This window comes from Microcebus murinus, chromosome 5, assembly GCF_040939455.1.
Source record: "Microcebus murinus isolate Inina chromosome 5, M.murinus_Inina_mat1.0, whole genome shotgun sequence".
In the NCBI taxonomy this organism is placed as follows: domain Eukaryota; kingdom Metazoa; phylum Chordata; class Mammalia; order Primates; family Cheirogaleidae; genus Microcebus; species Microcebus murinus.
This window is the reverse complement of record NC_134108.1, coordinates 1,413,861-1,427,879: the sequence shown is the minus strand read 5'-3', so window position 1 is coordinate 1,427,879 and position 14,019 is coordinate 1,413,861. Positions and strand designations below refer to the sequence as shown.

Here is a 14,019-nt window from a genome sequence, read left to right as displayed (position 1 = left end):
TAATCTCGTTGAACTGCACCCTGAACCCACCTGCTTGTATAGGAATATTTAACACCTAATGTAAAATCTACTAGTGTTTTCAGAGAGCCGACGTCCTCCTGAAATTCCCGCCAAGCTGCCTTCGCCCTGGGGGGCTCCAGGAGTTCCACAGGCCCCAGGGACACACCCAGGACTTCGGGGCCCACCCACCCACCTTGACCGCGCGTGTGGGTCATCCAGGAGGCGGTTGCTTCCTGAACTGGAAATGCTGCCCACCCACCAGGCGGCTTGGGTGAAAACTCCACTGTCTCTCGCCCTGGAAAGTGGAGGGAATTTTCCTTTGGAAAAACAAACGCCAATAAAAAGTTATTTTTTTTCAAAAGACTTTCATGCTCAACTTACCTGTCTTGGAACCAGAGTTTAGACTCTTCCCCGGATAAAATGGATCCTGCCCGGCCAGGGCCAGCGTGTGTCCACGTGTGGGAAGGGCTGTGGTTTATTGAGCGCCGACTATGTGCCAGGCAAGGAAACGAGGAGGTCAAAGGAAACAATTTTTAAAAAATGTTCATTTTATTCCAGAAGGTAATGGCATAACCGGAGCGTTTATCCACACTGAGAGCCTAACGCGGGTTCAAGTTCAACGTCCATGGCACAGTCCTGCGACCGCCGCCCGGGCAGGATCTCAGGGGAGGGATGATGGGAAAAGACGGGGACACAGGCCGGTCAAGGGGACAGACGGTGAGAGCCACGTGTGGGACCCCAGCCCAGGACAGAGACATGGGGGACGCTGGAAGGACAGCATGGCGGCCAGGGTGGCTCACAACATCCGAAACTTCAAAGCTATCCGAAAACGTCCTCGCCGGGGTGGGGACAGTCACCCCCAGAGCTCCTGGCCGTCCTCACGGGCACAGCCGTCTGACCCGCGAGCCCCTCTGCATGCTGAGCGGCCTGGGGTGGCCCAGAGCCTGCCGCCAGGCGCCAGCGGTGCCCACCGCTCACACCAGGGTCATGACCTTCAGCGCGGCCGGCTGGAACCTGCGGATCTTCTTCTTCAGCGCCCGGGAGGCCTTCACGCGGCACAGCTTGGGCACGGGGGGCAGGGGTGGCCTCGAGCCCCCCGGGGGTCCCGCCCGCGGCCAGGCCCACTGCCCCCGCCCGGCCGCCCCGCAGTCCCGCGCCCGGCCGCGGCTCTGGACGCCATTCTCAGAGTCGCTGCCGCCGGACTCCCGGTCCCCGAAGCGGTTGGCCGTGTGGTCGCTGGCCTCCTCCCCGCTGGTCTCCGCAATGGTGGAGTGGGCGAGGGAGGCGCAGTCCGCGGAGTGCTCGGAGGGGTCCGACTCGCTCCCGGCCCGGGCATCCTGACGGGCCAGCGAGGGCCTGCCCTGGACCCAGGGGCCGCCTGCTCTCCGGGTGGCCGGCCTGGGCGTGCCGGGGCTGGGCTGGGGACCGCGGGCGGGGCTGGCCCCAGCTGAGATCTCCACGGTGGACTGCCACCTGCGCTGCCTCCCCCGGGCCGCCCCGCCCAGAGGGGCAGCCGCCAGGGGGAACAGGGCGTGGGCCGCGCCGCACCTCTCCCCGGGGGCCACCACCAGCGGCAGGAGCACGGGCACCGGGTAGAGGGTGGACTCTGAGCAGGAGCGCCCGGGCGCCTCCCTGGCCTGGGGGGGCCTCCTGAGCCCGCCCAGCGCCTGGGCCCGGCGGGGAGGGCCCCATTCTGGGGGGAGCCAGGGAGCCGCGTGGGCACCCCACTGCCTCTCTGGTGCCGGGGCCACCTGCTTCCCGGACCTCGGCACCTTGTCACCAGACCTTCTCCTGACCTTCGCGGCCTTTGTCTTGGGCTGGCCCAAGTCTGGCCTGGGCGGGGAAGCCTCCCTGGCAGGGAGGGGCACCGAGGCCAGAGGGCGGCTCTGGTCTACCTGCTGGGATGGCCACACGGCCGGGGGACGCTGCCAGGCCTGGGGGCCGGGCGGGGGGCTCCCAGCGGCCTCCCCCAGGACACGGCGACTGCAGGGCCTGGGCCCCTCCTCGGGGGGGCTGCAGGGGTGCCGGGTGCCCACGAGGGGTGCGGGTCCCTGCTGCGGGGGGCTGTCCCCACTGGCCGCCCTCCCTGGGCCCGAGACCAGCCTCTGGAGCCAACCTTCCCTGTCCATCCTCACGCCGCCCCCCGGCTCCCGTGGGGATGGGGACACCTCCCGCCGCGGGGGGCCCTGCTCCCCCACACCGCCCCTTGGGGGGGTCCCGCAGCCCCGCAGGCGCAGCAGCCTGTCGATGTAGGCTCTGGCCGTGCCGGCCTCCGGGACGGGCCCGGTCCGCACGGTGCAGGCACCCGTGGGGCCCTGGAGGGGCTTCCCCGGGGGCGAGGGGCCGTCGCTGCGCAGGCTCTCGGGGGCCAGCGCAAACAGGGGGCTCTGCAGGGCCACCGCGTGCAGGGGGCTGGGGTACGGGTACACCTCCCTGCCCCCCTGCCACACCAGGTCCCGCTGGAAGTGGGGGTCGGGCGTGCGGGGCGGGGCGTCGGTGCCCGGGCGGGGGGCCGGTGGCGCCTGGGGGTCCGTGCCGGCCTTCTGCAGCCCCGCGCCCGCTGGCTGGGCTCGGTCCAGGTCACCTGGGGGGGGGGACACAGGAATCAGTGAGAGGGCGAGACGCGCCGTGAGCTCACTTTGCTCCTGGCAGGGGACAGGCTCGTCCTCCTCGTCCGGGACCTCCAGGGTGCAGCGGACAGCCCCGGACCCAGCCGCTGCGGCAGTGCGGCGAGGCGTGGAGACCGAGTCTGTCTGCGTCAGACCCATCACCCCCACGGGGAAAGCCCGGAGCCCCCAACCAGCACCCCGACTTCACCAGGGAGCGAGGGTGCCAGGAGGTCTACAGCCCACTGGCGAGGGGTCCAGGTGGGGCTCCCACGGACACCCGGAGGACGCCAGCCGGGAATTCCCACCGAGGAAGACGAGGGCTCGTACTAGAAATAAATCGAGGCCCCACCCGGCACCTTCCCCTATTTAGGGACAGTCTGAGCAGCACAAGGACGTCCCTCCCCGGCTGTGCGTGGGGCCCGCTGTGAGCTGAACAGCCTCTCCAGGAGTGCTCTCCACTATCCCACTCCAAACACGGGCAGACCGAGGAGACTGGAAGGGTTTTTGAAAAAATTTCCTGACGTGCATTTTACCACTTGGGTACCAGCGCTGACTGTAATCGAAAGCCACAGATGAACGTGCACAGCTGAGCGTCGACTGTAGCCGACAGCCGCGGATGAACACGCACAGCGACTTTAGCCAACAGCCGTGACATGAAGGTGCACAGCCGAGCGTCGACTGTAGCCGACAGCCATGATACGACTTTTCTAATGTTTCATTTATCAAAATAAAATTGTGAACATTTAAAAATAAAGTAATGAAAACATGTCTGTCTGTGTTACCTATTCTGATTTACGTGACGAGGAAAGCTGCCTGTAAAGTGAAACAAGCTCTCGGTGCTTTCAAGCTGTCCTCGTCACACAAGAGCAGAACGGCCGCGTCGTCAACGCGCAGCGCAGACCACCGCGCGGACTGCGAGTGCGGCTGTGGCGAGGCGTCTCGGCCAGTGAGCGTGGTCCCGAAGTGGTTGAGCAATAAGAGGCAAATGCCCTTCGCCAGGATAGCCGTCTACGAGGGCTGTGTGACCGCTACTCCACCCGAGACACCCGGAAGGCCCAGGGGGGACTTCGCGCAGCGTGTGCCTGGCTGGTCCCCGAGTGGGTCTCCCCGCTTGACCTGGGCGGGCTGCGGGGCTGCGTGCTGCGGGCACCATCACCACCACCCTCAGACGGGCCACCCCGCTTCCTGGCCGTGTCTCACCTGTGGACACCGGCCGGGGCCGGAACATGCCCCACGGCTGGCCTGTGCCCCCCGCCGTGCCCAGGGGCCCGCTGCCGTCCTCGGCGGCCTGGGGCCTCCACACCGACACGGAGGTCTCGTCCGCCGACCGGGGCCGCCAGTCCCCCACGCAGGGCCTGGCCGAGGCGGGCTGGGCCGCGGGCAGCAGCGTGCCCAGGGAGGGGGACACACGGTCGCTGCAGACGGAGGCGCAGGAGGTGGACAGGGAGCAGGAGCCGCCGTCACTCAGCTCGTAGAAGCCTGGCGGAGCAGACACGGGCAGGTTAGTGCACCGGGGGGGGGGGGGGGGGGGGGCGCCCTCCTCTGGGGACCTGGCACGGCCGGGAGGGCTGAGGGAGCCCGAGCTGGGTCCCAGGGTCTGTCTGCGTTGTCGGTCGGAGCCGGCTTCACCCCACCCCACAGCGCGGCCCGGGCCTGGCCATCCCCACGAGCATCTGCCATGGCAGAGCCGACCTCCGCCTCGCTCCGGAGGGAGGGGCGCTCGTGTGGCCTTCTCCACCGAAAGGAATGCTCTTCTCTCGCACGCATGCGTGTGAGCACGCCCGCTCCCTCTCTGTCTCTCTCTCTATATATATATGCATGCATATACACTCTCTTTTCATTTTTAGCGTTGTTCAATAGCACATGCTTTTGGGGCTCAAATGTTGCCTCCTGACTTTTAGATCTGCCCGGGAAATAGGCCGGGGACTCCTCACTGCATTGCATGCTGGGAAGTGCTGGCACTTGGCGCTCAGGCCCCGAGAGGGGCTGGTGGTGGGAGGTGTCACTTCTGCACACGCTGTGCTGGCCGCCGGGGCGTGCTGCAGGGCGGGGCCTCACACACCCTGCACACGTCGCACACGTTGCACACCTCGCACATGTCACACACCTCATACACCCTGCACACCTTGCACATGTCACACACCTCACACACCCTGCACACCTCACACACCCTGCACACCTCACACACCCTGCACACCTTGCATATGTCACACACCTCACACATGTCACACACCTCACACACCCTGCACACCTCGCACACCCTGCACACCTTGCACATGTTGCACACCTCACACACCCTGCATACCTTGCACATGTCACACACCTCACACACCCTGCACACCTCACACACCCTGCACACCTTGCACACCCTGCACACCTTGCACATGTTGCACACCTCACACACCCTACACATGTTGCACACCTCACACACCCTGCACACCTCGCACACGTTGCACACCTCACACACCCTGCACACCTCGCACACGTTGTACACCTCACACACCCTGCACATGTTGCACACTTCACACACCTCACACACCCTGCACACCTCGCACACCCTGCACACCTCGCACACCCTGCACACCTTGCACATGTCACACACCTCACACACCCTGCACACCTTGCACATGTCGCACACCTCACACACCCTGCACACCTCACACACCCTGCACACCTCACACACCCTGCACACTTTGCACACCCTGCACACCTCACACACCCTGCACACCTCACACACCCTGCACACCTCACACACCCTGCACACCTTGCACATGTTGCACACCTCACACACCCTACACATGTTGCACACCTCACACACCCTGCACACCTCACACACCCTGCACACCTCGCACACGTTGCACACCTCACACACCCTGCACACCTCACACACGTTGCACACCTCACACACCCTGCACATGTTGCACACTTCACACACCTCACACACCCTGCACACCTCGCACACCCTGCACACCTCACACACCCTGCACACCTCACACACCCTGCACACCTTGCACATGTTGCACACCTCACACACCCTACACATGTTGCACACCTCACACACCCTGCACACCTCACATACCCTGCACACCTCGCACACGTTGCACACCTTGCACACCCTGCACACCTCACACACCCTGCACACTTTGCACACCCTGCACACCTCGCACACCCTGCACACCTTGCACATGTCGCACATCTCACACACCCTGCACACCTCACACACCCTGCACACCTCACACACCCTGCACACCTCACACACCCTGCACACCTTGCATATGTCGCACACCTCACACACCCTGCACACCTTGCACATGTTGCACATCTCACACACCCTGCACACCTCACACACCCTGCACACCTCACACACCCTGCACACCTTGCACACCTGCACTCGGCCGGCCTACCTGAGCTGGGCCGGCTGTCGCTGTCCAGGGCCTCGCCAGGGGCAGTGCCCACGTCCAGCTGCAGCCGGCTGATCTGCTGGCCCAGCTGGTCCAGGTGGGTCCCCAGGCCGACGTCCTGCTGCCGCAGCCGGGCCTGGGGAGGCAAAGTGAGAGACACGCCCATGCGCGTGCAGAAACCGAAGCTAGGGCGGGACGGGGTGCAGACGTCTGCGTCAGGAACACAGGCTGAACCCCCAGACCCACGTGAAATCCGCCTCCTCACTCTGACAGCGGCACCTGCTCACACCCAGGCAGGCTCCTCGCTCTCTGCACTTGGAAAGAAAAGAGGCCTCCTGGCCCTCCCCGTCCCACCCCCGTACGGGTTTTCCCCGCCAACTGCAGACTGTTTTACTCGTCGGCAATTTGAATTAGACATTTCTTCACAAGGGCACAGAATGACACAGCTGTGAGAGGTGAATCAGGTCGGAACAGCACAGAGGCGCTGCCTCTCGGCAGATGGGTGACAAGAAGTCTCCACCTTTTGCTGAGTTCCCGTTCTTGGATCTAAAGGAGAGTTTCCCGTCCTGTGCTGAACACTTCGACTTTCCAAGGGGGAAGAAAGTCCCTGGGAAAGAAACAGACCCTCCCCTCCACGGCCCCCTCAATGTTAAGCCCCTTCTCCCTCCCTGACCTCACAGGTAAGGTTCTGAACTAGGAGGACGGGTTTTGGCAGAAAGATGGAAAACATCACGTTAGCCCGCTGTGAGTGCAGCCTGCGAATCTGCAGTGAGGCCCTTTCTGATGTGAAGCTCACATCTGTGTGTGTGCGTGTGCACATGCTTCAGATGAGCATATGTCCACGTGCACACGTAAATAATGTTTGCAAAATTAGCCCCGTGTGTTTAATAAACGCTGATTTCTTCCATTCGACTGCAGCATTCCACCTGTTTTCAAGGTCCTCTGCACACATTTCTCGTTTTGATTTACTATTAGGTTTAAGGCAAACAGTTAACGAATATAATTTCGTGGTTCGCCCTGTTAGGAAAATGATTAATTACACTTTAATTTTACATGGGATATTAGGGGTTCCCCCGAGCCCCATAATCACTCCAGTAATTTCAGCAATGTGAGAACTCATCACGAGCGAGCAGCAGGCGGTAACGGTTTCTGTCCTTACGGGAGAGTTAGTTCTGCAAGTGCCAGTTACCACCGTCAGTCAGTGCCAGGAGGTGCGCCAGCCGTGCGGCCAGGCTGGACGTGCAGGTGTGGAGGAGCCCGTCCGACTCTGCCCTTCCCCACGACCTAACTCGGGGGTCTCCCAACACCCCCCCAGGGCTGTGCCCAGAAACAGAGCTTGAAGCCATAAAGCCACCTGCACGCGTGTACACGGCAGAGACCAGTCCTGGCTCTGATCAGCATCGGAGGCTGCCAGTGCACCCAGACTGGCCTCGACGCGCCGGCCTCCTACCCTGCGCGTCTCTGCAAAAGCAGCACGTCGCCAAGTGGACGGCACCCCACAAAGGCCAGCGCGGCACGCAGGGGCAGGCTCGGGCCGGCCCAGCAGCACCCAGGCAGAGCAAGCTCAGATGCGAATAAAGGGGCCAGCACGTGCTCTCTCTGCCAGTGACTTTTTATCTTCCTGTCATAAAACAAAGCCCATGGTACGCACGGAAAAACTAAGCTGCTTGACCAGGCCACGCCTCGCTGTTTAAACACGCGTCTGACCTCTTCTCTTCCAGCTCCCGACTTTCTCCTCCTCCTGGAGGAGGAGGGCTCTCTGCACTCGGGGTGGGTGGGGTGGGTCCTTCCCTGCATCTCCAACCCCCTTTCCATCAAGCAGAGCCCCCAGTGTTTGTGCCGGGTTAATTGCTTTGTGATTAATGTTTGGCCAGCCCGGCCCTCGGTGGCTGGTTTGTGATTAATGGTCCAGGGGCTGCAGGCTCCCGGGGGCCCCCAGGTTATTTATTGCATCCTCGGACCTGTGTGCAGACTCCACGCCCAGGGTGTCCCAGCCCGTTAACCCTTCCCGCTGTCCCTACCTTGGGGTCTCCTGTGTCTGTCCTGCCTTGCTCACAGCCAAGTCCCCGTGCGGCAGGACTGAGCACAGTCCAGTGCAAAGCCAGCCACAGACCTGCGTGACTTCCACGGCCAGAAGGAGCCCTCTGCAGCAGCCAGCTGTTGGGCTGCCTCAGTTTCCCACCTCCCTGCAGGCGTCAGGCTAACTTCAGGGTTCTGCTGCTTGGGGTGTGATCGGGGGCACTTGTGCCAAATCCTCTGAGCATGGGCAGGGGTCAGAGCACCTGGTGGAGAGCGCAGTGCGCCACCCATGGCTCCCGGGGGTCCCCCCCCCCCCCCCCGGGCACAGCTGCGGACCCCACTCCAGGCCCACTCACTCGCTACGCTCTCCAGGGCAAGCCGGGGAACATGCATGTGAACAAGCCTCCCAGGGACCACAGAAGTTTCTATGACCACAAAAAGTTCGAGAACTTCTATACCAGGGGTCTCATTAAAAACAACTATTTGGCTGATGCCTTTCTTCGAAACACTGACCGCGTGTGCCACAGAGAACAACCTGAATCCCATCTGTTCCTCGCCCCCCCCCCCCCAACATGACAGCCACAAAGAAACTTTCGCGGCACATTGCAGGGACAAAAACTAAAAAGGCCCTCGAGTTCCGGATACAGAGATGGTATCTTTCCTTGAGAGCCAAGAACGCACACAGGAAACACTTCACGCATGAACTCGCAGCACGAGTTCATGCGTTCTGCAGGGGGGCGAGCGTTACTACCCAATGGAGAGGAGTGGTCAGTGAGGGGTCCCTCAGTGGTCGGCGAGGGGCCGGGGTCATAGACCACTCAAGGATACCTGCACCGCTCACGGCGCAAGAAGCCCTGCGGGTCCTGCAATGCCCGGCTCCCGACCCCCGGCGAGTTCCCTACCCTGCCTCCCGGCCCCTGTGTGTCCAAACTGCACGCACAGTGGGTCCATGGAAAATACCAGGCATCGGTGTTTGCAGCTGCAAAGTCAGACCCATAGCTGGTTCTTGCAACACTGGATGCTGGGACCTGCCAGAGAGAAGCCGGCGCTGCGAGCTGCCACTTTTACAACAAGCCACGACCAGCAAAGTCAAGATCGGGGAATTCTTTAGGATAAGGTTTCACTGTGGAGTCCCCCGGGGCGGGGGTCCTTTCTCTACTTCCCCCTCCAGGGCACCTCCCACCGACTCGGCAGCACCCACTGGCGGAAGACGGAGTTTTCAGCCTACTCTCAGGTCCTGAGGACGACTGCGTGCGTGGTGTCTTTCTACCTGAGTGCTGTTGGCGGCCGCACTCAACCCTCCTAACAGTGGGAGTGCCGGCCCCTTCTTGGGGCATGACGTAAGCCGGTGGGCACGGCCAGCTCTGCCCAGACAGTGACGGCCTGCGAGGGCCGGAGAGTTTCATCGGCTCACACACCCGGCGTGGGGAGATCCCAGACACTGGAATCATCTTCCCTTTTGCTCCGGCAAGAAAAACCACTCACTGATTGTAGCAACCAAATCTTGCTAAGCACCCACTGCTGCTCTCTCTTTGGGGACTTTGGACACAGCAGTAATCATCATGCAACCATGCGGCACACTTGATAAGGCACAATGTGGCCAACGCTGCCGTTTTCCTAATGACGCTGGGAAATGTCTCTAATCCCTAGAAATCCTAGAACTGCCGAAGCTCATTCTCACTCCAGAGTTCCTGTGGGCAAAGCTGCTGAGGTCGGATAAACGTTCTTCCTGTCTTGCACCTGGATGGACCCGTGGCCAGGGGAAGGCCAGGGTCGGGGAGGGACCCTGGGTTCACTGGCGTTGCCAGAGTGTGTGCGGACTGGCGAGCAAAGCATTTTGATTATATTCTACACGGCAGAATTATCATCACTCCTAATTTTTTCCCTGTAAGAAGAGTGTCAAAGTACTGAGCCCTGGGCTGACGTCACATCAATTCAACTATTCTTCTCTTTTGATCACATACTCCATTCTAAGAACAAAGTTTCAAGACAAAGTCTGCCTGTTCCTTCTGGTCCCCACATTAAAAAAAAAAAAAAAAAAGAAAGAAAAAATTAAACAACAAAAAAAAACCTGTTTGATCTTCTCTTCCAAAAGGCTACTTGTAATTAGAGGCTGAGTGCTCACAGGTTTGAATTGTATACTCCTTAAGCCAAGTTAATCATCAACCGGGCTCTTTCCCCTCGACAGAACAATTCAGCCGGCGTGCCCAGAGCACCGTCCCCACAGCCGCCCGGAACACATCTGCCGGCCGGAGTGTGTGCCCAGCTGCGGTCACACCAAAGCTGAGAGTCCTCGGGAAGCAAACACAGAGTCCTAAGGGGACTGCCACGCTTCCGTCACCTGTGCGGCTCGGCAAAGCCCGAAGGTGCCACTCAGCACCACTCTGCCCCTGTGCAGGCCACAGGTGGCCCGTGGTTCGTACACAGTCTGCCACCTCTGTGTTCGGCAAAAAGGGAAGATAACAGGAATCCCGGAGACATCTCCAGACTCCAGACTTCCTGGTCCCTTAATCCAGAGGCAATGACTGAGCTCACAGCAGGACCGAGCTGAGCTGATGGTGACACTGTAACTTCCCCTGGGTGGCCCCTGAAAGGCAGCAGCTTTGAACAACAGGACGGATTTGAGTTTCTAACGTAAAAGATACTTCCCTTACAGTAGCACAGGCGGCTCAAACAAACAGACATCTTTCCATGGCCCTTTCATCTTCTCTTTCAAAACACCGCTACAGGAGTGCAAAGACCCATCGGAGGGGTTTCCAGCCTGTTGGGTGAGATCCCGCAGCAGAGCGGAGGCCAGGGGTGCAGAACTGGAGCCCTTCCAGTTGCACAAGGAGGAACTGGCATCGGAGCAGCCCCGGGAGCATGGAGACAGCCATGAAGGTAGAGCGGTCACCGAGGGTCCTCCTCTTTGACCAGAGGACACAGCACCTCTCCCAGCTCGGCTGACTTGAAGGCTGAGGGGCGTTCATCAGATACCGGATTTCCCCAGGTGTTTCTTTACGATGCCTGGACCCCATTCGGCCAGAGCACACGACTGAGGACAATTCGTGCGCGTGTTACATGCTGACACTGTGACACAGGTGAGGCCCTGGCACCCAGGGGTGCATGGCAGGATCCCCAGTGGACACCTCCAGGGGAAACCAAGTCAATGCACTCACATGAGAACACACCCTCACCCCTCAGGTGTGCCTGCGCTGGGAGGCAGGCAGGGTGGGCGCACGTCCCACGCAGTCCCGCAGCCACTTTTGGATGGTCACCTGCCGCGCCGTCCCCACACCCCCACCTACAGGTCTCGCCTCCGCCGCCCGCTTATTCGGTCCCCAGCCAAGTTCCAAAGACCCAGAGCGCGACCCGCAATCGACCCCGCAGGGCAGCCCACCCTCCCGCCAATAAGCACCCGCCGCCCCCGCGCCGGCGCCTGGTCCTCACCAGCTGCTCCTGCAGCGCCGCCAGCGCCGCCTCCAGCCGCAGCTCCTGCGCGCGGGGGCCGCGGGGGGCGGCGGGCCCCGGCGGGGGCTGCGCGGCCAGGGCGCCCCGCACGCGCGCCTGCTGCGTGGCGCGCAGCCCCTGCAGCTCGTGCAGCCCCGCGAGCGCCGCGCGCAGCCGTGCGCCCACCCTGCGCCGGTCCCAGCCCGCGGGAGGGCCGCCCGGCGCCCACATCCCTGGGCCTCTGTGGTCCCCGCGGCGCCGCAGACCAGCGCGGACGAGCGAGCGCAGCGGCGCGCCCGGCCTCTCTCCCCGCCCCGCGCCGCGGGTCGCCGGCCCGGACCTATCGCTGGCGCGCGGGGCGGCGTCGGCGCACGCCCGGGTCGTGGCGGGCCCCTGCGGGTGCAGGCTGGGCCGGACCGGACCCGGACCCGCCCGGGTCGCAGAGGGGCTGTCCCATGCAGGCTGGGCGGACCGGGGGACCCCCTCCGGAGGGCGCGCGGGGCACTCAGAGGGGCGGCGGGCCTAGCAGGAGCCGAGGGAGGGAGCTGAGAGTGTGGCAGAAACCCAGAAAGGGTTTTACATTTTTTTAAAAGGTAACTTCTTGGAAACACATCACATCGTGCAGAGCTTGTTACAATGTAAACGTAATATACCTTTGAAAGTTGCCCTAGGTTTCATCGCGGTGCGGTTCACATAGCATGCAACTCCAACATTTTAGAGTGTACAGTTCAAGAGTGTTTGGTCTATGCTATTTTAGTGTACATATGTAGGCATTAGTTTATCCGACATCACCACGCTGTCGGAGCGCTCTCACCAAGCCCGGAAGAAGCCCTGTGCTTCTCAGTAGTCGGCCCCTCCCCCATTGCCTTGCCTCCCACGTGGCTCTCTGCCCCTTCTGGACCTGCCCTAGGGCCTCCTGGTGACCGCTTCCTTCAGTGAGCTCAGTGTCTTAGGTGAGTCCCTGTTGCAGCAGGTGTCAAATTCCTCCCTTGTCACTGCGAATAATACTCCGCTGTATTTGTTTATCTATCACCTGTCGATGGGCCTTTGAGTGGTTTCCACTTTTTAGCTGTTATAAACGGTGCTCCTGGGACGTTTCTGTATGCATTTTTGCGTGGGACATATGTTTCCGTGTCACTTGGATGCATACCTGAGAGTGGAAGTGCTGGACCACAGGTGTCTGCTGCCTTTAACCTTTTGAAGAACTGTCAGTCTACTAGCCCTGGCCCTGACCCTGACCCTGACCCTGACCCCTAACCCTAACCCTAACCCATTGCCGTTCCCACCAGCAGGCTGAGGGTTCCATTTCCTCCTGTGCTTGCCCGCAGTTGTACCTTGGTGAGGGCCACTCTAGCGGGCGTGAGGTGGCATCTCATTGGAGTTTGGGTTTGCGATTCCCTGGGGGGGGGTAATGCTAGTCACTTGGGTATTGTTCATCTTCTTTGGAGAAGTATCTGTTCCGATCCTTTGCCTGTTTTTTGAACTGGGCTGTCTTTTCATTATTGAGTTGTTAAGTCTTCTTGGTGCAGTGCCCTTAGATGTGATCTGCAGTTCCCCGATGAGGTTCATGATTGGCACAAAACGTTTCTATTCTGTGGGTTGTCCTTTCATTGTCTTGATAGCGTCCTTTGAAGCAAAAAGATTTTGATTTTGATGAAGTGCAGTTTACCTATTTTTTTATTTTCTTGCTTATGCGTTTGGTGTCATTTCTAACAAATTCAAAGTCGAAGATTAGGCCTATGTTTTCTTCTAAGATTTTTGTGGTTTTAGCACTTGCCTTTAAGTCTTTGATGCATTTTGAATTAATTTCTGTACATGTTGTGGTAGAGGTCTCACTTCATTCTTCTGCCTGTGACGATGCACTTGTCCCAGCACTATTTGTTGAAAAGACAATTCTTTCCCTGTTGACTTGCCTTGGGACCCTTGTTGAAAATTACTTGATCCCGAAATCAATTTCTGTTTCTCAATTCTATTCCTTGGGTTTACATGCCTGTCCTTATTGGCCATGCCACACACACTCTGTCCCTTACTGTAGCTGTGTGGTAAGTCTGTAGGAAGTGTGGGCCTTGCAACTTTGTTCTTTTTCAAGATTTGTTAGGGCTGAATATGTGTCCCTCACATTCCATATGAATTTTAGGATCAGTTTGTCAATTTCTGTAAAGAAGCTAGCAGGAATTTTCATGGGAATTGCATTCAATTTGTAGAGCAATTGCAAATAATGCTACCTTCAGCTTAAATGCTTTGGACCATAAACTTGTCTTTCCATTTATTTAGGTCTTCATTAATTTCTTCCAGTGGCGCTTTGTTGTTTTCAGTGCACAAATCTCACACTTTTTTGTTAAGTTTTTTTCTAAGTTCTTTATTGTTTTCAACACTATTGTAAGTGGAGTTGTTTTCTAATTTTATTTTCAGAATGTTCATTGCATAAAAATATGATTCTTGAATATCGACCCTACTACTTTGCTGAACTTGTTTCTTAGTTCTGATAGTTTGGGTTTCCTTCTCGGATCCCTTTGCATTTCCTGTCTATAAACTCATGTCATGTGCAGAGAGAGAGAGTT

The 14,019-nt window shown here is 59.6% G+C and overlaps 1 protein-coding gene across 1 annotated transcript; it reads right to left on the bottom strand.

Moving 5' to 3' along the window:
* Window positions 1-548: 548 nt before the first annotated feature.
* On the bottom strand, window positions 549-6,176 carry DACT2 (dishevelled binding antagonist of beta catenin 2). The gene is made up of 3 exons (XM_012776846.3): window positions 6,014-6,176; window positions 3,810-4,088; window positions 549-2,584 (listed from the first exon to the last, which is right to left on the bottom strand). The coding sequence occupies exons 1-3, from the start codon at window positions 6,174-6,176 to the stop codon at window positions 975-977; spliced, it is 2,052 nt and encodes a 683-aa protein (XP_012632300.3). The 3' UTR covers window positions 549-974.
* Window positions 6,177-14,019: the final 7,843 nt, after the last annotated feature.

Excerpts from the sequence above, each read along its gene's own strand:
- DACT2 (XM_012776846.3), bottom strand. The coding sequence starts at position 6,176 with ATGGGCGTGTCTCTCACTTTGCCTCCCCAGGCCCGGCTGCGGCAGCAG. Across the intron at positions 4,089-6,013 it reads CGACAGCCGGCCCAGCTCAG|GCTTCTACGAGCTGAGTGAC; the intron begins GTAGGCCGGCCG and ends CTGCTCCGCCAG. Across the intron at positions 2,585-3,809 it reads GCCCCGGCCGGTGTCCACAG|GTGACCTGGACCGAGCCCAG; the intron begins GTGAGACACGGC and ends CCCCCCCCCCAG.